General features: G+C 37.2%; 1 protein-coding gene across 1 annotated transcript in view; it reads left to right on the top strand.

The window, feature by feature from the left end:
* The first annotated feature begins 267 nt into the window (after positions 1–267).
* The window catches only part of LOC122812846 (zinc-binding protein A33-like), a 182520-nt gene continuing 155878 nt past the window's right edge, over positions 268–26909 (top strand). The window contains exon 1 of the mRNA XM_044084889.1: positions 268–747. Coding sequence (XP_043940824.1) covers positions 304–747 — 444 coding nt within the window. The 5' untranslated portion in view covers positions 268–303. The remainder of the gene's footprint in view (positions 748–26909) is intronic.

Consider the following 26909-nt stretch of genomic DNA (forward strand, 5'->3'; position numbering starts at 1 on the left):
TTAATCTCATTCTTTATATTTATTTGAACATAAAGGAAAAGATAGTTCCATCAGCCCTTGAAAAATGTATGTATTCTTGTACATGTAAACAAAGGGATAAAGAAATATAAATACATTAAAGTCTTTCTAGTTATGTAAATAAAAACAGAACAGTATGTTATTTTTGTATTAACAATGTCACTTTAAGGAAAGTACATGGTTCACATACCTTTGTATGACTGACTGTGTTAGTAGGAAGTTCTGTGCATTTAATTAGGTTTTTGGAAAACGAAAGTGAAAAGAAGAAGGCAGAGTGCAAAAAGAATGGCAACTGGTAGAGTAGCTGATTATTTAGATGAGGATTTAGTTTGCCCTGTTTGTTTGGATTTATTTATAGCCCCTGTAATACTGGAATGTGGGCATAATTTTTGCAGATCATGTATAGATAAAGTATGGGACACAGAGCAAATTCTCTCCTGTCCGGAGTGCAGAGCGGAATGGCCAGCCAAGAAATACACTATCAACAGGGTGTTAGCTAAGATAGTAGAGAAAGCTCAAGTTAAACAGGAAGATACGAAGGGTGGAAAACCACAACAGGGACAGAAAAGTCACTGTGCACTTGGATCACAGCAATGCCTGGAACACAAGGAGGAACTGAAATTATTTTGCAAGGAGGATGAAAGTCCCTTATGTGTCATCTGTGTGGTATCACAAAAACATGCAGGTCATACTTTCCTTCCACTGCGAGAAGCTGTCAGCATGTTTCAGGTGAGTTTGACTCCATACATTCAAGACATACTTTGTTATCTCTTTTGTCACATGTTCCTTTTGAATGCTACTGTTCTTACAACAGAGTTCACCAGTATACACCTTACCCTATTTCTAAAGTTGATACATAGCCATTGCTGTTAATCTTTCATCTTAATCACTTAATTCCCATAAATCACATTTTCTTGTGCATGTTTGTGTGTGTGTGTGTGTGTGTGTGTGTGTGTGTGTGTGTGTGTGTGTGTGTGTGTGTGTGTGTGTGTGTGTGTGTGTGTGTGTGTGTGTATATGCATCTATACATGTATCTATCTATATCTATATTTTTCTATTTTTATATATATATATATATATATATATATATATATATATATATATATATATACACACACACACACACACACACATATATATATATATATATATATATATATATATATATATATATATATATATATATATATATATATATATATATAAGTCCAACCAATACAGCACCGGAATACGACAGGAATCTGCTGTAGAAGATCGGGATAATTAAAACGCCAACAAACAGCACAATAAACACGGCCAGGATCAATCAGCAGGTCAATGTGCTGTTCAAACTTTTACTTGTTGCAAAATATGTTCAAACCACAAGCAGTTACACAGCTTTTAACTTTCTAGAGCACAGCTTAGTAGCTCCATAACTCCATATCACTCAGACATGCCATACGCAATATATTTTCTATTGAAGCATATACTCAGGCCAAGTACTAAGTAGTACTAAATAGTCCATGTATTTATTAAAATAACAATAAAACAATAATAATAAAACAATAAAAAGGAAGAACATAGGATAAGCGCTTTTGGGTCACCACCCTGTCCCTTCCTCAGATCCTTATAACTGATATTGCATCATTTCCATCTTTTAAAATAGTAGGTTTGCACCAATAGGGCAGTCTTTTGCATATTAATGATATGACATCATTTCCTTCTTTTAAAATAGCAGGTTTACACCAATAAGGCAGTCTATTGCATAGTCACACCTACTCAAACAGGTGACTCATAAGTGCCTCTTCAGTCTCTGCCTTTTCAAGGCGGGTTTCGTAGGGAATGCTGTATTAAGTCCTGGTTTCTGATGTGCTCTAAACTTCCCAATCCTAAACATTTCCTCCTGCTCGAGTCTGGTGTTAATATCACCTCCCCTTTTTGAGGCAAATATAATTTTCAAGACTCTAAACATAAAGTTATGTCTCACATTGTCTCTAATATGTTTCGCCAGTACGATCTTATAATCCCTTAACCTTATGTCACTAACATGTTTGGACATTCTTTCTTTCATTTGTCTCACAGTTTTTCCAACGTAGAAGTTGCTGCATGCAGAACATGTAGCCAAATATAAAATGTTCTTGGTTGTGCAGTCAGCATAAAAATTGGTACTATATTTCTTCTTAGTGGTTGGGTGTTTGAAGCAGCTATCAGTACATATAAATTTACACATTGTGCATCTTCTACAAGGAAAAGTTCCAATTCTTTTTGAGGTGACATATGGTTCCAAGCAATTATCTTTACATAATATTGTTTTTAAATTCTTTGCATTTTTGAAACAGAATCTAGGTTCTTCTCCTACCAATCCTTTGCATTCCTCATTTGACATTAATATTTTCCAGTTTTTCCTAACAATCTCACAAACTCCCTGAGTGTCTGTTGTGTGTGTGAGCGTCATCCTCAATACTTTTTGTTCCTTCTTACCATCGTAGATGTTATCATAGCCTCCTTTTATGAATGGTTTCCTTTTGCCATGTCTCTCCATAATTACTTGTTGTTTCACTTCAGACACCTCCTTCTCTTAATAGCCTCTCACCTTCAGATGTTCAGACAGATCATTCATAACCAAACCAATAGTGGCAGCATTTGAATGTATCCTTGAAGTTCTTAAAAACTGTCCTCTAACTATATTTTTATGAGTGTACCTCGGATGCATACTATTTCTTGGTAAAATGTTGTTCATCCAACATTCTTTTCTGTAAAGGCTGGTCTCTATAATGCCTTCTTCATTTTGTGAAATACGCACATCCAAAAAATCCATTTGCATGTTACTATATGCCATAGTAAATCTAAGAAAGCTTGTGCTGTCTTCTAAATATGCATGAAAGTTTGTCAAATCCATAGCTTCTCCTTCCCACATAATATATATATCATCTACAAATCTTTGATATACCTTCAGATAATTCTTCCAAGGGTTGTCCTGATGAACCACTTTATTTTCCCATTGCGCCAATACTATATTTGCATAGCTATTGGCATGCACTCCATGGCTTCACCACAGAGCTGTATATAAAATTTTCCATCAAACATGAAGACATTGTTGTTTAGAATCAATTCCATCAGACTACACAACACTGTAACCTGCCTTTCACTATATGTGCCTTCATTCAGTAAAAAATCCCTTAGTGCAGTAGTGTCATAGCTGTTAGGGATACTAGTGAACAGATTTTTGATGTCCATAGTAGCCATAAGATGTTTTTCTCCATTTCTCTTTGTATTATTATATTCAATTAATCTTCCAAGAAATGACTTTGTATCTTTTAATAAGCTGGAGTCTTCTCTAAGATTTTCTTAATGTGGTGTTCCACATAGATGGACGCAGGCTCTGTAATCCATCCAGCTCCAGCCACAATTGGCCTCATTGGAGGTTTCTGCAGATCTTTATGTATCTTCAGAAGGCATTTGAACATTGGCACTAGTGGGTATTCAACTTGCGAGTAGCTACATAGTTCCACTGTAATCTGATTCTGCTCCTTCATTTCCTCCAGGTACAGCCTCACTCTCATTTTAATCCTTTCTAACTCATGCTCACTAATCTCTTTATACGAGGTATCATCTTGTAGGAGAATTCTTGCAGCTTCCTTATATCTCACAGTGTCCATCAAGACAACCCCTCCACCTTTATCTGCGGGCCTAATAGTTAAATCTTCCTTCTCTTCTAACTCTTTTAAGGCCTGTTTTTCCTCCTTAGTAGTGTTGTATATTCTCCTTTTATTATTCTGTTAGTAATCAATAATTTCTTGTTCACAGACGTTAATAAATGTGTCTATGACAGCATTATTTTGTGGTATGAAGCTGTTTGGTTTCTTAAACAAATTTATTGCAGTTGCTTTATTGTCTTTGTACATGCTTCTCAGCATAACATCTCTCCCAAATGTCCTTAGACTTAATATTGCTCCATTATCATCCATTCCTCTCGTGGGTATAAATTTCAACTCCTTGTTTAAAGTGTTAACATGTGCTCTTGTCAACCCAAAAGATGAGAGGTTAAAAACCAGAGATTCATTATTCCTTTCATCTACCGTTCCTCTACATATGACCTCCTTCTTTTCCTTCCTCTGCTTAATGATCTCATCTCCTTCCTGTTTCTCACTTCTTTTATTCGAAGTGGGAGTACTGGAAAACCCCCATCTTTCATGGTATTCTTAGATACAGCTCCTGGATTCATTCCTTCTCTTTGATTATTCATATTATGAATTGAGCTAGAGGTATCCATTATCTGATTAGTGGACTGCACTATTCCTTGTGTAGATACAATATCCATATGACTCTTATCACTTGGGCTGTCACTTTTCTTAAGGATTCATCTAATATAGTTAATGGAAATAAAGGTGAAGCAAATAAGAAATTAAGCAGAGGAAGGAAAAGAAGGAGGTCATATGTAGAGGAACGGTAGATGAAAGGAATAATGAATCTCTGGTTTTTAGCCTCTCATCTTTTGAGTTGACAAGAGCACATGTTAATATTTTAAACAAGGGGTTAAAAGTTATACCCATGAGAGGCATGGATGATAATGAAGCAATATTAAGTCTAAGGACATTTGGGAGAGATGTTATGCTGAGAAGCATGTACAAAGATAATAAAGTGACTGCAATAAATTTGTTTAAGAAACCAAGCAGCTTCATACCACAAAATAATGCCATCGTAGACATATTTATTAACGACTGTGAACAAGACATTATTGATTACTTGCAGAATAATAAAAGGAGAATATACAACACTATAAAGGAGGAAAAAACGAGTTAGAAGAGAATGAAGATTTAACTATTAGACCCGCAGATAAAGGTGGAGGGGTTGTCTTGATGGACACTGCGAGATATAAAGAAGATGTAAGAATTCTTCTACAAGATGATACCTCGTATAAAGAGATTAGTGAGCATGAGTTAGAAGGGATTAAAATGAGAGTGAGGCTGTACCTGGAGGAAATGAAGGAGCAGAATCAGATTACAGTGGAACTATGTAGCTACTCGCAAGTTGAATACCCACTAGTGCCAATGTTCAAATGCCTTCTGAAGATACATAAAGATCTGCAGAAACCTCCAATGAGGCCAATTGTGGCTGGAGCTGGATGGATTACAGAGCTCAAGGCCCATCTATGTGGAACACCACATTAAGAAAATCTTAGAGTAGACTCCAGCTGTATTAAAAGATACAAAGTAATTTCTTGGAAGATTAAATGAATATAATAATACAAAGAGAAATGGAGAAAAACATCTTATGGCTACTATGGACATCAAAAATCTGTTCACTAGTATCCCTAACAGCTATGACATTACTGCACTAAGGGATTTTTTACTGAATGAAGGCACATATAGTGAAAAGCAGGTTACAGTGTTGTGTAGTCTGATGGAATTGATTCTAAACAACAATGTCTTCATGTTTGATGGAAAATTTTATATACAGCTCTGTGGTGTAGCCATAGTGCATGCCAATAGCTAGGCAAATATAGTATTGGCGCAATGGGAAAATAAAGTCGTTCATCAGGACAACCCTTGGAAGAATTATCTGAAGGGATATTAAAGATTTGTAGATGATATATATATATATATATATATATATATATATATATATATATATATATATATATATATATATATATATATATATTATGTGGGAAGGAGAAGCTATGGAATTGACAAACTTTCATGCATATTTAGAAGACAGCACAAACTTCCTTAGATTTACTTTGGCATATAGTAACACGCAAATGGATTTTTTGGATGTGCATAATTCACAAAATGAAGAAGGCATTATAGAGTCCAGCCTTTACAGAAAACAATGTTGGAAGAACAACATTTTACAAAGAAATAGTACGCATCCGAGGTACACTCATAAAAATATAGTTAGAGGACAGTTTTTAAGAACTTCAAGGATACATTCAAATGATGCCACTATTGGATTGGTTATGAATGATCTGTCTGAACATCTGAAGGTTAGAGGCTATAAAGAGAAGGAGGTGTCTGAAGTGAAACAACAAGTAATTATGGAGAGACATGGCAAAGGGAAACCATTCATAAAAGGAGGCTATGATAACATCTACGATGGTAAGAAGGAACAGAAAGAATTGAGGATGACACTCACACACACAACAGACACTCAGGGAGTCTATGAGATTGTTAGGAAAAACTGGAAAATATTAATGTCAAATGAGGAATGCAAAGGATTGGTAGGAGAAGAACCTAGATTCTGTTCAAAAATGCAAAGAATTTAAAAACAATATTATGTAAAGATAATTGCTTGGAACCATATGTCACCTCAAAAAGAATTGGAAAGTTTCCTTGTAGAAGATGCACAATGTGTAAATTTATATGTACTGATAGCTGCTTCAAACATCCAACCACTAAGAAGAAATATACTACCAATTTTTATGCTGACTGCACAACCAAGAACATTGTATATTTGGCTACATGTTCCGCATGCAGCAACTTCTACGTTGGAAAAACTGTGAGACAAATGAAAGAAATAATGTCCAAACATGTTAGTGACATAAGGTTAAGGGATTATAAGAACCCACTGGTGAAACATATTAGAGACAATGTGGGACATAACTTTATGTTTAGAGTCTTGAAAATTGTATTTGCCTCAAAAAGGGGAGGTGATATTAACACCAGAATCGAGCAGGAGGAAATGTTTTGGATTGGGAAGCTTAGAGCACATCAGAAACCAGGACTTAATACAACATTTCCTATGAAACCCGCTTTGAAAAGGTGGAGACTGAAGAGGCACTTATGAGACACCTGTCTGAGTAGGTGTGACTATGCAATAGACTGCCTTATTGGTGTAAACCTGCTATTTTAAAAGAAGGAAATGATGTAATATCATTAATATGCAAAAGACTGCCCTAATGGTGCAAACCTACTATTTTAAAAGAAGGAATGATGCAATATCAGTTATAAGGATCTGAGGAAGGGTCATGGTGGTGACCCGAAAGCGCTTATTCTATGTTCTTCCTTTTTATTGTTTTATTATTATTGTTTTATTGTTATTTTAATAAATACATGGACTATTTAGTACTACTTGAGTATATGCTTCAATAGGAAATATATTGTGTATGGCATGTTTGAGTGGTATGGAGTTATGGAGCTACTAAGGTGTGCTCTAGAAAGTTAAAAGCTGTGTAACTGCTTGTGGTTTGAAAATATTTTGCAACAAGTAAAAGTTTGAACAGCACATTGACCTGTTGATTGATGCTGGCAGTGTTCATTGTGCTGTTTGTTGGCATTTATATATATATATATATATATATATATATATATATATATATGTATATATATATATATATACATCTATACATACACGTGTGACTGTGTGTGTGGGTGGGTGTGTATATATGTTGTATAGATATAATACATTATATTGCTTGCCATAGCCATAAGATGGATATGTTTAGTTAACTATTAAAGATGTACATAGTACACACACACACATATATATATATATATGTATATGTATATATATATATATATATATATATATATATATATATATATATATATATATTATACATATTTTATTTTATATATATATATATATATATTTTTTTTTTTTTTTTTTTTTTTTTTTTTAACTTTTCATAGGTTCATAGGTTCATAGGTAGATACTAGGCTATCTGCCCTAGGGCATTTATAAGCCTAGCCAGAGTGTATTTGGCTTCTGCCTCCCTATTAGATTAGCCTATTGTGCCTCTGTAAAGTAGGTCACAGAAGGTACCCTTTTAAGATTAGTTAACTGTGCCTCTGTCTAGCAGGGAAACAGAAGAGATCCCAGGGGTGAATTTGCGATTTCCCATCCATGAGTTCAGATTTGGCTTGAAGAGGGTCAGCGAGGGGCTATGTCTAACATGAATTGGGATTCTATTCCAGAGTGAGGGGAGCCTCTGGGAAATGAATCTGTCCCTCCAGCATGTCCTATTTATTTTTGTGCTGAGGTTTAGGTCCCTGGAGCGTGTAGCTCTAAGGGACTTGGATTTTTTGAAGTGGAGCATGTCCATTATTTCTGGGTTTGACATGGCTTTGTATGTCAGGCATAGATCACCTCTGAGTAGGCAGTAAGCAATTGAGTAGAGCTGGAGTTTCTTTAGTCGAGCTGCATAGGACATCTGTCTGTAGCCCATGATCCTCTTGGTGAGGTACTTTTGGGGTCTCTCCAGTTGCTGCAGGTGTCGAGTGAGGTACATCCCAAAAGGGGCATTGTATTAAATTATGGGCCTGATGAGTGACGAGTAGAGGGGCACAATGTCCTCTCTTGATCTAGATGCGAACCCTTTCATGATAAGGTGGGCTATATAGAAGGTCTTTCTAACCACTTTGGCAATGTGATTATCAAAGGAGAGATTACTATCTATGTTGGTCCCCAAATCTCTAATTACTTCTTCCGTACTTAATGGATTACCACCTATGTGGTAATTTGTGGGCACCTTGTTTTTCCCAAAGGGGATGACTATGCACTTTTTACCATTTAGCTTGAGGCCATGGCTCTGGCACCAAGCATCCGTCTCTGTGAGACCCTTTTGGAGGATGCTTGTGTCAGCTGGAGATTCGATTATGGCCCCCAGTTTGCAGTCATCTGCGAACTTTGTCAGCCATAATCCCCTCTGTGTTAGCCTGAACCTCAGAGAAGTATATACCGAACAAGAGAGGTCCCAGAACTGAGCCCTGTGGGATGCCACTTGTAACTGGTTTGGATTCGGACATGGCACTTGCGATTCTGACCATGTGGGTTCTATCTCTGAGCCAGTTTGCAACCCATCTTGTGATATAGGGGGTTGATATTTAAGCTGGTAAACTGATTTATGATGCCCGAGTGGGGTATTGTGTCGAAGGCTTTTGCGAGGTCCAGGTAAGCTGTGTGGACTACCTTGCCCTCATCTATGGCTTTGGTAACTGTTTCAAAGAAATCAAATAGGTTTAAGAGGCAAGATCTGCCCTTAACAATGCTGAATTGGGTAGGGTCCAGTGTCTGGAGGCTCCCAATGTCTTTGTTTATGAGTTCCATGATAATACGCTCCATAGCTTTACAGACCAGACTAGTCAGGCTTATGGGGCGATAGTTTCCGAGGTCTGTTGTGGCACCACCTTTGTGGAGTGGGACCACTGTAGCTGTACGCCATTCTTTGTGTACATATCCTGTAGTAAGGCTAAGTTTGAACAGTGGCTTAATGTGAGGGTTCAGTTCTTCTTGGAGCTCATGTAAGACACAGCCTGGGACACCGTCCGGTCCCATAGATGCTGTGTTTTTTGCTTTGGAGAGGGTAGTTTTCACCTGTGCATCTGTGATGTCAGGGAGGTTACATTTATTTGGGATAGGCATTTGCTCCTTTGGTGGGGGGGGGAGCGAGGGATAAGTTTGCGCTGAATCTGTCTGCCAGGATGTTGGCTATATCTGTAGGTTTGGTGTATTTTGTACCGTTATGCAACAATTCAGAGCATATTTGTGAGTTTCCGCCCATGTTCCTGACATAAATAAAGAAGGCCTTGTGATTATCTTTAGTGTCTAGGGCAATTTTTCTTTCGAAACTGGCCTTTGATGATTTTATGAGGGATCGAAGTTTCTTGATAATACTGATCAGAGATGCCTTCCCTTTTTGGGATTTTGCTCTGTCATGTAGTAGCTTCCTCCTTCTGTTGTATAGCTTATTTATGGCTGGGGTCCACCAGACTGGTCTCCTGTTTTTGGAGAAGTGAGTCTTGGTTTTATTTGGGATAGCACGATCCATGCATTCCTGCAGGTGCTCATAGAATGCATTTGTAAAGGATTCTGCGGATTGGGCTCTATTATCCTCAGGCCCAGGGGCTTTGAAGGATTCCACCTCAGTCTTGAGAAGTGCAAAGTTGGCTTTTGAGAAATTCTTTACAGTGATTTCCTTGGCTGGGGGTGGGGACGGGATATGGATGTCCAGGGAAATTTCTTTATGGTCTGATCTTACCAATGAGGGGTTTACCTCTGGTGTGGAACATAGAGTCCCCATGCTGGTGATGACCAGGTCCAATATGTTGTTCCCTCTTGTGGGAGTGGTGACAGTTGTTCCATTGCATTAGAGTTTATAAATTCAAGGAACTGTTGGGCGAGGGTGTTTGGGCTTGAGTAGTTTTTCCAGTCAATGTTTGGGTAGTTGAAGTCACCCAATAACATAGTGTTTGGAGAGACCTTCAGATTCTCCATTGTTTTCAGGAATGCCAAGTGGGGTTCCTGTAATAGGGAGGGTGTTCTGTAGCAGGCTACAAACTGAAAGGTAGTTTTGCCTGCTGTTAGTTGCACATGGATGGTTTCCAATGCTTCATGCAGTGCCACTAACCTGGAGGTGTAGGTATCTTTGATGAATATAGATACTCCCCCTCCTTTTGTGCTTCGGTCCGAGTTTTGGGGCCGAAATGCATGGTATGAGTTATAACCTGGTAGTGTTGGGGTGCTCTCAGGAGCCTTGAACCAGGTTTCTGTTACTGCACAGACATTGATTTTCTCCATACTGAGGAGAGCCTCGAGTGTGTGCATCTTGAGGTTTAGACTTCTGGCATTGAGTAGCATTACCTTTAGTTGTTTTATCCTTGGGTTGTCTATGGAAGTGGGTTTGTCCTTTGAGCCTTGCCTAAAAAAGGCACTATGGGGGTGGCAAGAGCCTTGGCCAATATACGAAAGCCTAAGGGTGATAGGTGCAAGCCGTCCCTAGCCAAGCAACGTGGCTTGTCGAGCATGTCATCCCAGGCTGACAGACACTGGATCCCCTTTGAATGACACCAATACTTTAGCCAATTGTTGAAACTGATCATTTTGTCTTTATACTGTGGCATCATTCTTGGTGAGGGCAAGATGCTACTCAAGGTCAGGGTCATACCAGCCTAGGCTACATGGTCAGAGAGCTCCTCTATGTCTCTTTTCATGTAGTCCAGGGAGGTATGTCTCAGGTCATTCACACCAGCATGGACAATGAAGGAGTCATACTTGTATTTGCTTTGGAGTGACCTGAGTGCTTGCGTTATGTGGCAGATCCTGGCACCCGACAGGCAGCTTACACCAGCAGACACCTTCTCCTTGTTCAGTGTGGTGAGCGGAACGTCAGTGTGCCAGACAATAGAGTCCCCCATAACAAGTGTATTTGGTGTGTTGTTTGGCCTTAAGGGCTGTGACTGTGAGGCACACTGATTTTGTGATATATGTGATTCATGGGTATTGTTGAGGGGTGGCTGTTGCTTGGATATCAGCTTAGGAGGTCTTTGCTGTTTACGCAGATTTTTATTTAGAGCCTCCAAGTATGTTTTTGTGTGTTTATGTGTTGGGTATGCAGATGCAATAGGTCTGTGTGAGACTGGATTTGTGGTGTAGGTGGTTACCTTTTCCTCCTGACTGACTGTGCCAGTCTTTGGTTGAGAGCGCTCTGCCTCCAGTTTGGCTGTGTAACTGCATCTCTCACATGTATTAGAGTTTGTTGGAAGGAGGAGAGGGTTGTCTGTGTACATAAGGCAATTGTAACATTGCCTCAAAATTCCCAGATTCACCAGCTGGACTGGAGAGTAACCTTGAAACTGACCCTTAGACATACCAGATTAGTATAGGGAACTGTTTTTTTACTGATCAGATTAGGGAAGGGAACTGATTTTTCACTTGATCAGGAAGGACCAATTGGGAGCCTAATACTTATGAGAAGTCAAGGAGGGTGTAGTGCTTTAGTTAGTTAGTGTTTCCTTATAAGAGCTGAGCAAGTGCAGGGCTTTAGAAAGAGAATAGAGTGATTACTTTGAGAGTTTGAACAGTTCTAAGGGAAAAAGTGAAGAGCAGACTTTGTGGAGCCTGGAGTAGTTTAAACCTGTTTAGGCGGCACTGCCCGATGCTGCTCAGTGCGCAAAACCGCGCAAAGAGAGAGTTGTACAGTTTTAAGAGAGAGAGATCAAGGAGTTTAGAATTGACCCAAAAAGGCCAATAAAACTACAGCTTCTAGGTAGTAACCACTCCCCTAGGGACAGGCAGGCTGTTCAGTGTTAACCACTCCCACTGGTGAACACAGAAACTTCCTTTTAGCCCAAGCAAGCACTGGCCTTCTAGAAACTTCTAAACAGTTCAGAACAGCAAATCTGTAACTGAACTTTCTTAACTTTCAGAAAGTGGGAAAAAAGCAAGATTTGTTTTTGTTTTTTTTTTTCTTTTTGTTGTAGTTTAAAGGTAGCAGAGATACACAAGCAGCAAAATAATCACAGTAGTGCAATAAATGACCCCACACTTGAGTGCTAGGCCAAAATCAGGTAAAATGCAGTTTTTAGAGAAAAAAACAATTTTAAATTAAGTCCAACACAGGAAATGCAGTAAACAGGCTCTAGATGTGTACCAAGTACTGTTACTGTTACAGATATAAACTTTAGCAAGCAGGAAAATGCCAAAATGTAGGCGGCAAAGCAGTAAAACTTAACATGAAATCAGAAGAAAATACTTAAAATCACAAAAGTTGCTCCTTTTCTTCTCTCAGCGTTTTCTCTCCTTGGTAGGTGCTTCAGCAACAACTAGAAAGCCTGAAAAGATGCCAAAACCACAAGGCAGCCGGGTTTTAAGAGAGACAGATCAAGGAGTTAAGAATTGACCCAAAATGTCCAATAAAACTACAGCTTCTAGGTAGTAACCACTCCTCCAGGGACAGGCAGGCTGTTCAATGTTAATCACTCCCACTGGTGAACACAGAGACGTCCCTTTAACCCAAGCAAGCACTAGCCTTCTAGAAACTTCCAAACAGTTCAGAACAGCAAATCTGTAACTGAACCTTCTTAACTTTCAGAAAGTGGGAAAAAAGCAAGATTTTTTTTTTTCTTTTTGTTGTAGTTTAATGGTAGCAGAGATACACAAGCAGCAAAATAATCACAACAGTGCAATAAATGACCCCACACTTGAGTGCTAGGCCAAAATCAGTTAAAATGACATTTGTATATATGTTATGCTAATATTTCAAACTATCCAGACTTCTGTTTATGTTTCTTTCTAATTATTTTCATATACTGGGCTGAACCTGAAAATTTTCATTTCTGATCTACCCAGACTAACATATATAAATAAGTTAAGTGTAATCACAGAACTGGAATGAGGATTCTCTGTGAATGACAGAATTACTTTAAGTCATTGTTAACCTAGCTATATTTTGTGGAATGCGAATGTGTGCATCTTCCTCAAATGTATTAATAAATCAGAGCTGTTTTACTTATTGTAATAAAACTGTCATTTTGGTGAAAACAACTCTCAGTGTACACTATCAAGAACTAATATATTTAGGTAACCTTATCTTTTGATTCCATAATTTTCTTACATATAGCTTTCAAAGCAGTAAAAGTTATTGAAATGTCATAATACCTTGATGAAAATGAGAGAGAGATAGAGGGGTTGCAAACTTAAGGAGCAGTTATTTTAAGGGGTGGAGATAACAAGGAGCTTGGGGTGACATACAATGGATAAAATTAGGGCTGAGATTAAAATGCCATGAGTCTTTGTCCATAGCCATAGCCAGGGGCCTTGCCTCCCAACCCATATAAGTCATATGTACTACTTCTCACCTCCATATTTACAGAATATATCATATGACCCTGATCTTCAGAGCACCATTACTGACAGCTGTGAAGAACATACTCCCATGCCTTAAGAGGAAGAAAGGAAGGACACAGGCCTTGGCATTTCAGTCTCTGCCAAATATATATAAGGGTTCTACAACCTCAAGGCTACTGCACTCTGGGTTTTGCTATAAATCTACTTTACACTGGTTTAAATCCAGCTGAGAATAAAGATGGATAACAAGCTTCATCTTAATGGCTAAAGAGGACGAGGATCTGGAAATGGCAGAGACCTTACGGTTGTGCCTCAGATGGTGATAGTGGATGAGGACAGTACCGGCCATGAGGTACATTAATCTGTGTGAGGTGAACTGCTTTATTCCAGTACTGCACTGCATGATGATAAAGCAATGCAGGAGGAGAACATGGAGTACTACATTTAGGATGTTAGAATATGCTCTGCTTATTATAAAAGGTGAAAAATGTTATGTTGAGTGAATCACTGACACATTTTGACAATGTGAGAGTGTGGCTTACAGTGACAGGAGGTAAGGACTGTGAACCAGTGAAGATTAAGATAAGGTACTTTAAGGATAAGAGAGACTGACTCTGTCAAGAATGGAAATAGTTTAAGGTGAAATAGAAGGGGGGGTATAAACCACTGATTAGAATCTCAGTGGGGAAACTCTTGTCTTAAGTTTTTTTAGTCATATATTTGTTAAATTTTACACCTATCCCACTTACACATGCATGTAACATATGTTTCTCATATATTATATTTTTTACATTTGTATTTCCTTCTACATATCAACTCCACCACTTTCACACTTATAGCATCAGGCCCTCAGCCATATTATGTATTAACCTTTTTCCCCTATTACGCTCCCACTACCCACATTGTAATTGACCTGTGCTCTAGATTCTCACCTTCCATACAATGCTACAGTTCTACTGTCATTTTATCCCAGCTAATCCATGTTTGTATTTTCTTTTGCCTTAATCCTCTTTACTTCTCTGTCACTGACCTCCTTTTTCTCTCCTGCTTTCAGTTTCTATGCTAATATTTTGTCTCTCACCTTCCCTTGCTGCCTCCACTGGTTCCATACCCTTGCAGCTCTGTTTCTAACCTGCCCATTACTTTTTCCTTATTACCTACTTTAACTGACCCACTGTGGCATGTCTTCTTTTCTCCCCCATCACATAGCCCTCTGAATATCTAATAATTTAAATTTTCTAAACTCGTCAAGCACCCCTTTTCTTTTGTCATTAATTTATTTTCCAGTATTATCCACCTCTCCATCCCAGCTTGACTGTATCCCACATTAATTACCCACTTCTACCTACTCTGCCATCTTCTGCCACCTTAGACATCAATTTCTTCAGGCATCATTTCCTCTTCTTAAATCCAATATCCTGTATTTAGTGTCTCTCTACTTTTATTTATCCAGCTATTTTGAAACACATTCAACAAACACTTTTCTTTCCCATCTACTTCCATCACCTATACACTGATCAAAAATGTAATTGACCTGCAAAATTGTTGCTATTATCATCTGAGAATGTATGGACCATTTTACCCTCCTGCTGCACATTCCACAGATCTCTTAAATCCCATCTCCAGTCTTCCACTAGCATTTGCAGACATATTCTGCTATTTTTGTTCTTCTCAACAATCATTCCATTTCTTGCTCAACCATCACATTGAAATCTTTTTGAATCACGTTAGCCTCCTTTTCACTGACTACCTCAACTCCACAAAAAAAAAAAAATGAACAAATAAAAAAAACAGTTAAGAGTCTCTTGAGTCATCACTCCAATATGGTCAGACCACCTCACCCTTCCACATTCTCACAGTCTGCTTTAACTTTCTCTTTTCTCATTTCCACTGGATAATATTATCAATCAAGTCACAAATCATTACAGAAACCAATATTCAAAACAGAAACCATCAGATTCTGCACCATACATCTAAATGATTGAAACAACAAACAGAACACCTTTGACATAAAACAAAAAGGAAACACCATTTACATTAATTTGTGCAGGAGACAAGCCCCTTTACACACCCATGTTGCAGGGGAGGGGATGCACCACCTACTCACCTGTGATTTTATATATACTAATTCTGAGATTGCAAAACAGTGATGACAAGGCTGTAAAACCATTACTATCCTGTCTTGTGATCACAAAAATAGAAATCTGGCACCGACAGTAAAACAAGCAGTTAAATTCCAAAACATTTAAACAAATACATATTTCTCCAAAAATTTACAATCAAACCCATAATCACAACCTCAAAATTCCAAGTCAGTCAATGTTTTCTGACAAAATGAAAATGCCAGGGAAGTAAATAGTGTGGGAAGAAATAGCCAGGGAATTGTTATGGCTTGGGCTGTATAGGCCCTAGGGCTGATAGCCTAGTACCAACCTATGTACCTATGAAACCATATATTTGAATTTGTAACTACTGCCAAAAAGGAAACAAAAACTTCATAAACCCCTATCCCTACCAAAAAAACTTTTATACTACACCAAACCAAATGCTACATTAAACATTGCATAGAAATACAGACAAAATGCTTTTATGTGGGGGACTTTGCTCCCCAACATCACTGAAGTGACACTCCTCACTTAAATGGCTTTTACCCCACATGTGGCTTTATGTGGCTTTGTAACTAATAATTCATGTTCAATCATAAAAAAACGCTACACACTATTTTTTCTTTCCCCAAATCCCACTCTCATGAAAAAACAAAATTTACAGTCCACTCCCCTGATAGTACAACTGAAGTCACTTCTCATAGCAAAGTATTCAGGAAGATAGTGGATGATAATCTTAATTTCGACCTGCATATACAAAATTGCAGAAGAAAAACTCATCCAAAACTAGGAATGCTTTATAGAGCCAAAAACATTCTCACTGACACAACTAAAGCCACTTCCCACTGCTTATCTCCTACCCAAACTTCTTTATGGAACTCCCATCATTTCTCAGCTTTAGACATCACAAAATCAGAACTTGAACAATGTTAAAACAAAGTTGCCAAATTTGCAGCATATACCCATTTCAGAAACCACCACTGTATAGTACTAAAAATTCTAAACTGATTAGAATGACCTCATCAACTAATATATACACAACTTTTTAACACCTATAAAATTATAGCAAATCCATCTGCTTGTTCAGCACTAATTAACATTCTACACAACTATATTCGCAATTGGTCATTATGGTCCAGAGATGAAAAACTCCTCTGTCCACAAACCTATCAAATCTGCTGAACATTGTCAATACTCGTACTATGTTGCTAAGACCTGGAACTTCTTACCTCTATTCATCGGGTCAATACTCTCCCTCCCATCCTTTAAAACCATTCTGAAAGACTTCTTAGCCAATAGCTGTCTCTTTTCTTGCTCAACATCAGGATAAACTATATCTCTAAATGTGAGCAAATAACTATTCATATCTTGCATCTCCTTATTCTCCCTTCTTCACTTACTTCCTTACTTCTATCAATTTCTCTTCACTTTCTTTCTCTCTAAATATAACATAAGCCTGTTTTTCTCTCATTTCAAGTTGCAATTTATGTACTAACTTACCATTAATTTCTCTATAAACTGTCTGAAATTTCTCTAACTGTTAAATTATTGTCATGTAACTTGTATCTATTTTTAACCAATGTTTTCATATTATGTCTAATTTGGTATAATTATTTAAATTGTATTTTTGTATTATTTTTAAAGACTGTAAAATTGTTGTTCTTAAAATGTTTTGTAATACTCCCCAGGCCTCTGCTGAAAATGGACTCCTACCTAGTCAGACTTTCTCATAACCAAATGTCAGTAAATAAATAAAAGTACACCAACTCGACAATAATATAACTAGCATGAAAGGGCATTCAGCCCCAAATAGCACAGCATATGCCAAACAAATTTTGATCATTCAAATATTTGACCAAATGTGCACCTTCACTTATTTATTTATTTTATTTATTGGCATTTTTTTACCAGGAAAGTCCAAGTGGTCACATGTGTCCTTTTTCTGCTGATGTTCAGGGAAAAAAGCTCCAAGATATCATATTTAGTCCAAAGGAAGGGAGGAAAAAGTGGACAGCCATTTAACAAACATCTGTTGGTCAAGTAGTTGCTAAATCATAGTAGTGTGGGTTGTGATAGCCCGACAGAAGACAGTTGTTAGAGGAGTTTTTTTGGTGAGAGAATAGATCAAAAGATTTAGAGAAACCAAGGAATACAGAAGAAACAAGTCTGGCTTCATCTCTTACATTGTTAATATTATCTGTGAAAATTAATAAGGCAGTGGTAGTTCCACGGGCAGATCTAAAACAATGATGTGTGGGGTTCAGGACCTTTTCTTGAAGAATATGTAGAAGACTTTGCATGTCAATACACTTCTACAGAAGTGTTGACAAAGTGGATAATATGGTGATAAGTCTGAAATTGCTTAAATCAGATGAGGCTCCTCTTTTATGAAGGAGGATGAAGAAGAGCTTTTTCTATAGAAAAGGAATGTATGATTCTTGGAGAGATCTGTTAATTAGAATGGACACAGGATAGGCTATGAAACTGGCAGTTAGCTTGAGGTACTTTCCTGAGAGATTATCTCCTGAAAGAGAACAGGATTTCAGTTTAAGAAGTAACGATTTGATGTAGGAAGTTGGGATGGATTTTAGGGTGAAACAGGTGGTGTTTGCTGTCTGAGGAGAGGTTATGTCAGGATTGTTGGGAGGAAAATCTTTAGTAAGGGCTTTAATGCTTTCTATAAAATGTGTTTTAAATTAAGCAACTATTTAGGAGGGAGTGTTATTTGAGGCAGGGTTAGGAGTGGTGGATGTTCCAGACTGGAGTATATTATTAATAGCAGACCAGAATTTTTAGGGTTGGAAACCTGATTTAGTAAGGGATTACTGAAGTAGATTTTCTTGTCTGTGATAATCTATCTTTAAGTATGGTTACATAGTTCTTTAAAATGTTGCAGGTTTTGGGGAGCTCTATATTTTAAGCATTCTTTCCAAGCTCTCTCTCTCTTTCATACATTAAGTGCCATGCCTGCTTTGAGTGGATAACCAAGGTCTTTTTGTTCTAGTTGGAGCCAGACTATTAAGAATTTCCAGGAAAAGTGAGTTAAATTTGTGTATGTCTTCCCTGATAGGAATATTTTTTCAGGATAGACTTGTTAAAGGAGCTCAGAATTTTGTTAAATGTATCATGATTAAAATTAGTGAGGTTATGGGAAGTTCTAAGTATGTGTTGTTTAACATGATGGATACCAAGTCTGTTTACATATACAGGCAGGTGATCACTAAGATAATCAGAAAAGTTGCCACTGGAGACATAGTGTAATCTGACACCAATATCCATTTCAGAATTGAGCCACTCTTTTTGGGATATTTATATAATGTATGAAAATGAGTTGAGCCAATCCAAATAAGTTTAGGCTAGCTGATGGATATTTTGTGGAGATAATCTGCCAACTGAAATTAATGTCACCTAAGATTAACTTGTCATTAGAAATTGTATGTGAGAGCCAGTTTAAGATGTTTTCTAGGATTGTAGCATTATTACCTGGGGAAATATATAGAGTACTGTATTACATAGGTGCTTTAGTTAAAGAGAAGGGATAAGGAGACCAGGGTTATGGAATCTGGGAACAGATTGATTGTATGGTAGGATATACAGACAGTCATGAGACTATAACAAAGTAGTGATATTTCAGAGTCATGTGTATGGGGTTTTAGCCATGTTTCAGTTATGGCAAGAACATCTGGTGAATTGTGAAAGTTCTGAGCATGGAGTTCTGAAATGTTATTATAGATGCTACAAGTATCTAAGGAAATTAATTTAAACCGTTTGGGTGAGTGCAAGATAGGTTTGGGTTTTGATGGTTTTGGTGATGGTGGTGTGGTCCTTGTTTTGAAAGGAGATGGGTGGACTGAATAGAAGGGAGGGTTTGGCTTGGGATGAGTTTTGGAGGCTACTAAGGAGTCCAGATGGGAGGAGGGGCCAGGATTGAGATGATCATCCCACAAAGTGGTAAAAGAGAGGGAAAATAGATATGTTTGGTAAGGTTGATTTGGTTTAGCTGTAGCAATTAGTTTTATTCTGGTATGGTAGATGTGATGGTTTAGTAATCTGAATTTGAACTAAAGATTGGGTGAGTCTTTGTATATACTGGAAGTTATTAATGGTAAAGTAGAGTGATTTGAATGATTAGAGGCAGATCACATAGCTGGAGAAATGTGTACAAGATTGAATGATGTATGGTAAGCTGTAAGGTGAAAAACATGAGCAGTAAGGATACAGTAATATTTAAGAAAAGCACAGCATGCAGCTTTGTAGAGAGGTATGTCAGGGCAAGAAGAGCTAGAACACTGGGGTATGAATATAGTTGGGGTAGAAAGGGATAGCTGAGTCAGGTGGATCATGTAAGTTGTGATAACTATCAGTAAATATAAAAGAGTAAAGAAAGTTAAATTGCTCTAATGCAGACTGATGGTCTAGGAATTCTGTGTATATTTTAACCAGGGTATGCCTATATTTATGTGTATGTCTTTAAGAGGGGTGAGAAGTAGGTAGAGTTCTGGGTGGAGAACAACCTATAGTTCTATAACTATCATTAACCCACTGGTTGATATGATTAGAAAAACTCATAGCTGAATCTACCCATATACCCAGGTTCTTAAATGAGTCTTCAGTTTCAATCGCTGTGTACTGTATTAAATATTCACCTTTCAGTTTATGTCTCCCAAATCTCATATGCTTTGTTTTTTATGTATTTATCAGCATAGTATTCTCCTGTGCCCAAATGGTCAATTTAGTCAAGTTATTTTGCAGACATGCCTTATCTGTAACACGTTTACCCAATTTCAGGTTGTTTGCATATACACTGTAGAACACCTCAGCTGAAAAAGTTAGGTTAGGGCTGAAAGATACAATCTAAACAAGTAAGACGCTAGGACAGAGTCCTGTGGGACACTCTCAGTATAACCTAGGATTTCACCTGTCCAGTTGCTGTATGATACTTGCCATGTCCTATTTGTAAGCCATGCAACTATCCATCTTATCAAGAGTACATAAGTACCTAGCTGTACTAATTTATTGATGAGTTTTTTGTGTATGTCTCTGTCAGATGCTGAAGTTGTCTATATAAATTACATCACAGCACAATGTTTCATTAATAGATGTTATTATATTGTTTTAGAGAATGGGCTTACTGATGAGAATGAGTCCACCGCTTCACGGCAGCTTATCAAGCCACTGTGGAATTCGGACTGAGAAAATTGGAATGGCAGCCATTATTTTACGTTCGCTAAGCAGTGCTTTTGCTGTTTAGTGAGTGTAAAATAAAAAGTGTGTGTGTGTGTGTGTGTGTGTGTGTGTGTGTGTGTGTGTGTGTGTGTGTTTGTGTATGAGGGAGAGAGAGAGTGTATGTGTGTATGAAAGTAAGAGAGAGATGATCATGTGTGTGTGTGTTCATATTGCAGTCTGCTTGTGTGAGTGAATGTGTGCATAAAGCAAGAGTGACTGTGAATGTGTGAGAGAGAGAGATCGAGAGAGACTGAGAGCGATCATGTGTGAATGAATGCCTATACGAAAGCAGAAGTGACTGTGTGTGTGTGTGTGTGTGTGTGTGTGTGTGTGTGTGTGTGTGTGTGTGTGTGTGAGACATCAAGAAAGTGACAGTGATGTCTGAGTGAGTGCATGTATGAAAGCATAGAAGACTCTGTGTGTGTGTGTGTGTGTGTGTGTGTGTGTGTGTGTGTGTGTGTAAGAGAGATTGAGAGAGTGTAAGAGCGATCTTGTATATGAAAGCTGTATATGAGAGAGAGAGAGAATGGGCTGTCTGTAAATTATTTTTGACTTACTTTTTTAAGTACTGTATTATTTTTATATATATTTTTGATGTAAAATGTTTCCTCCAACACCATTAACATACACTATAGCAATTTTGAAACATTAGGCGGAGGAACTATAGAAAATCATGTTACAGGTGGTAATAGATTTATTTTCAACATGTGCATGCTGATATGTGGTTTCAAGTCTCAACCTATCCAGTTCTGACAATAACTTATCCAGTATTACCTTCTCCATTATTTTTCCACAACATGAAAGTAGACTTAAGGGTCTATATGACTCTGGGTTTCTCCTACTCCCCTTTCCCCTAAAGACAGGTTTAACAAGCACATGTATCCAATCTTGAAGAATCTCCCCATATTTATATGACCTAATGAATAATAGATATAATGGTATCGTAAGTTCTTGCCAAAGTGTTCTCAGGTCGTTGTTACTAATTCCGTCTCCTCCCCATGCTTTGTTTGGATCCAGTTTGCACATTTCTTTTTCAGTATAATCTAATTTGATTCCAGTATTTGGGGTTGCCTGGATGTCACTAGGCAACTTACCACCCCTTTTGTGGAGCCAAACTGTTTTGCATAAGCTTTTGTAAATATATCTACAATCTGTTGTGTTTGAGAATAAATTTTAGAATCTGCAGACAGTTTATCAATTTGTGTGTCTTTACTCCTTCCACATCATATGTATCTATAAAAAGGTTTCCTATTATGCTCAATATCTTTGTATAAATTTTCTTCAAATTTTTCTTGATCTTGTCTCGCACTATGCTTAATCTGTTTGCCCAGCTTATTTATTTCAGCTGTCAAAGTTGTAGTTAGAACACTCTTCCATTTCTTTTATTTTTTTATATCACCTTAATCAGATACTTTGTTCTTATGGAAATATATTCCCTGATGCTGTATGCCTAGATCCTGATGTTAAACATTTTTAGACTTTTTGCAGTCAAACAATTTCTCTTTCAAAACTTTTTACATTCCATCTGCAGTTTTTCTGCTGAACACCTCACTCCAGTTTGTTTTACATAGTGACTGTTTTGCTTCCATATAATCTGTAATTAATCTTCTGGGCATTGGTTTAGATTTCAGTTTGGCAGAATAATCTAGCAACAAATGAACCTTTATAACCTCATGATCACTGCACGTCAACAGTGGTAAAACTTGACTTGATGTAACAGTAACTTCTTTAGGAACACAAACAATGCCTGGTATGCTCCATCCCCTGGTAGTTTTTTAAAATCTGAAGTAATTGTTGCTCCTGAATATACATTGTGAATAATTTCCTTACTAACATTGTTAAATAAATATTATTCCAGTCTGTTTCTGGTAAATTTAAGTCCCCAGCTAATATTATTCTTCCCTCCTGCGTTTTATGCAATAAATGCATGAATTACTTCAGGTCATCTGCACTTGACCTTGGTGGTCTGTACACTCCAACAATTGTTATATGTTCCAGGATTGTCTTTATTGTCACAGTTACACAGTCTATAGTATTGGTGTTATCACTGAACATGTAATAATCACAGGTTTCATAACTATCTTTAATCCCTAACATAACACAGCCACCTGATTTTTTGTCTGAATGTCTGTTATAGTAAAAAGATCTGTACCTTAACAGAACTAGTTTATAACCATTATTTTTAACCATGTTTCACAAACAATAACAACATCAATCTTGTGGGAACATAGCAAATTTTCCAATAAAACAACTTTATTATTAATGCTCCTAGCATTAACAACCATCAGAGATGCATCAAATGTTGCTATCTGTGAAATGTAAAATTTTCGACCTGTCAAAAATCCTGCCTAGTGTTTGTCAAATATTGCAAAATATCTGCTGAAAAAAATATCTTCCCTAATCATGACAAATGCTCTCCATCCTGTCTGAACACGTGTGCCCAAAACTAAACTTGGATGCTCTACATATTTCCATTTTTAAAACAGGAAGCACAAGGGATATGCTACTCCATACTGTAGTTACAGTAGTGCTGTTTAGAAGGATTAAAGTAGTGCAAAACACTATGAATCTACAGGTGAGTTTTCCTCAGACAGTTACAGTTTCACAGCCAATGCATTGAGTTCAGTAAAGTTTGCAGAGAGGATTGGAGCAAACTAAATTTGGTTGAGACAGCAGCAGAAAGAGCCTAACCAATTACCTAAAGCATAATAAGGTCAGACAGTCATGTAATAGATATTGTTTAAGGTTGTAAGCATGGGTTATGTGGTAGGACCCTGCACTCTCACTACTATTATAAGACAACAGGCAATAACAAGTAGGACAGCAATCCACTGTAAGCCTTAAGTGAATAGCGCAATGGCCCTACACAACATCACAATGGTGCACTCCAATTTCCCCGCTGAAATGTACCTGTGTGACTGAGCTAAGAACTCAGGATGTGTGAGCAGTAGTCAAGATTGTTTTGATTTTGTTGTTTGTTAGCAGAAGGGATGGTATTTCAGAGAAAGAGTCTTGAATTTTAGCTTAGTTATAGAACTGAGCATGCAGTGTCCTGTAACAGCATGAAAGAAGCAAAGGAAAGAATGAATACTGGAATGCTCATGGTTTATTATTTGAATGTTTGACCAAGCACATTACAGATATATAAGTATATCTACTTCTATACACAAACACACATTTCTATACATGCGCATGTGAGCCACTCAAATACATGAAGTTCCAGTGCTTTCCCTTATATACTTTTCTTTCCTTCCATCCTGTTCCTCCTTATGTAGCCATGCCTGGATGATTTTCATCCTCTGTAGTCCAGTTCCCTCCACTTCTGTGTGGAAATGATTTGATGGTGACCAACACATATCAAGACAGGCAGTCACAAGAGCACATATAAGAGTGACCAACATGCAGCTTGGGTGGACTTCCTTCTATTAAGGAAAGGGCACTGGGCTAGAATCAGTGATAGCAAAGTCACTCCCAGTGAAACAGTTGGCCCACAGGATACACATCATAAACCACTGGTTGCCACAGTCAGCTACAAACAGTAGTCAGAATAGGCTCTAAGGTCAACAGAAGTTGGGCTTAAGACCTGGACTATGACTGAAGAGAAAGCACAAGAGTTTAAAGCATTACTCATGGTTATAGCACCTTAAGAAGGAAAGGAAGTAGGTGGAGTTGAAGGAAAATGGCAGGGCCTCAAAACAGCATGTGTGTGGACTACAGAACAGATACAGTATGTGACCAAGCCAGGTATGGAAATAAGGTACATAATGAAAGCTGATGGTGGAATGTTCAGGAAGTCATCAAAGCAAAAAAAAAAGAAAGAAGGAGTGCTGGAAAAGTGTGATGTAGGAAGGACAAGACAGGCTAGGAAAGAATACTGACTGCTTAACAAAGGGGCTAAGAGAACAGTTGCAATAGCAAAGAAGAAGGCATCAGAGGCAATATATCAACTTATGGAAAGTGTCTTGGTAGATGAGTACAAACACAAAACCAAGAAATGTAGGAGTCCAAATAACAACCCAAGACACTTGCGGAAGAATGTAAGTCTACTCCAGGTACTGTAGTTCCTTTTCTTTAATATAGCACAAACAAAAATAAAAAATACAAAATTAATATTTAAGTAGATGATAAAACAACTGTGAATACAAAGTGCTTTACATCCCACCTAGTGGTGAGACTTCTTCAGGTAAAGTAATTCACTGAACCAGTGCATTTAAATACAGTCCATGGTGCAAGCATGTTATTAGTCGGCCAATGGATGAGGACTATTCCCAGCACACTGACTAATGCTGTGAGGATCCACTCAGTAAATAATTACTTCTTTTAAAACTTTGTTCAAAGCACCATCTAAACCTGTTAATAAGGCAAATATATATATATATATATATATATATATATATATATATATATATATATATATATCCATATATATACACACACACACACACACACACACACACACACACACACACACACACACACACACATAGCAGCTCAAACTCATGTTATATAAACATCCAGTTATTAGAAATATTTAAATATTTAAGAACCTTTAAAAATATTATTGTTTACAATGTTTAAAAGTGTATATACTTAAAATGCTTGTAATAAAAAATACTAATGCTAAAGTAGAAAAAAGTAAAATGTACTGATGTATAAAAGTGCACAGAAAACTTTTCTGTCTTATACAGCATGTCATGACATCCTATGTTTAAACATTGAGGTAAAAAATATATATGGATACATAGAAGTGCAAACAACATTCCTATCTGTACAGTGTGGCATGGCATCCACCATCTGAATTGTGCATTGCTAATTTAACTGCTATTAAAAGCACATGCATATTAGCTTGTAACGTAACAACGGGTATGTACTTGACATAGCTAGTTTGGTTCCACGGTTCATCATGTTAGTTATCTCTGAAGGTTTTTTAACTTTAAAATACAAGAAATAGAGTAAACCTCATTTAACCCAGGATAAGCACAGGCCGTAGTCCTGAGTTGCCACAATAATTCTAACCTTTCTAAATGTAAGGATTCTGTGCCCCCTCTTCCATCAGAATTCACACTGTCTATTGTCTTAAATTTAAATGTGTGGCTTGTATATTCCTGTTTGTGTCTACTTAGGGTATTCTCTTGACTCCCTTTCTTTATGTGGTACAGGCGGCTAAATGAGGTTTGGCAATGCACAATTCAAATGGTGGATGCCATGCCACGCTGTACAGATAGGAATGTTGTTTGCACTTCTATGTAGCCATATGTATTTTTTACCTCAATGTTTAAACGTAGGATGTGATGCCATGCTGTATATGATAGAAAAGTTTTGTGTGAACTTTCATGCAACAGTATATTTTACTTTTTTCTACTTTATCATTAGTATTTTTATTACATGAATTTTAAGCATATACACTTTTAAACATTTTAAACAATGATATTTTTAATGGTTCTTAAGTATTTAAATATTTCTAATAACTGGATGTTTATATAATATGAGTGTGAAGTACTATGGTACAACACTGGTCAAGAGAGTGTGTGTGTGTGTATATATATATATATATATATATATATATATATATATATATATACACACACACACACACACACACATATTAGCAGGTTCAGAGGGTGTTTTGAAAGAAGTTTAAAAGAAGTAATTATTTACTGAGTGGATCCTCACAGCATCAGTCAGTGTGCTGGGAAAAGCCCTCACCAACTGGCTGACTAATAACATGCTTGCACCATGGACTGTATTTAAATGCACTGGTTTTAGTGAATGAATTTACCTGAGGAAGTCTCACCACTAGGCAGGACAAAAAGCACTTTGTATTCACAGTTGTTTTATCATCTACTTCAATATTCATTTTGTATTTTTTATTTTTATTTGCGCTATATTAAAGAAAAGGAACTACAGTACCTGGAGTGGACTTACATTCTTCTGCAAGTGTCTTGGATTGTTATTTGGTCTTGGTAGATAACACAAATAAACTCTATCAGGTTGCAAGGCAAAGACAGAAAG

The sequence above is a fragment of the Protopterus annectens genome, chromosome 10.part0 (genome assembly GCF_019279795.1).
Source record: "Protopterus annectens isolate FY-2018-M chromosome 10.part0, PAN1.0, whole genome shotgun sequence".
Taxonomy (NCBI): Eukaryota; Metazoa; Chordata; order Ceratodontiformes; family Protopteridae; genus Protopterus; species Protopterus annectens.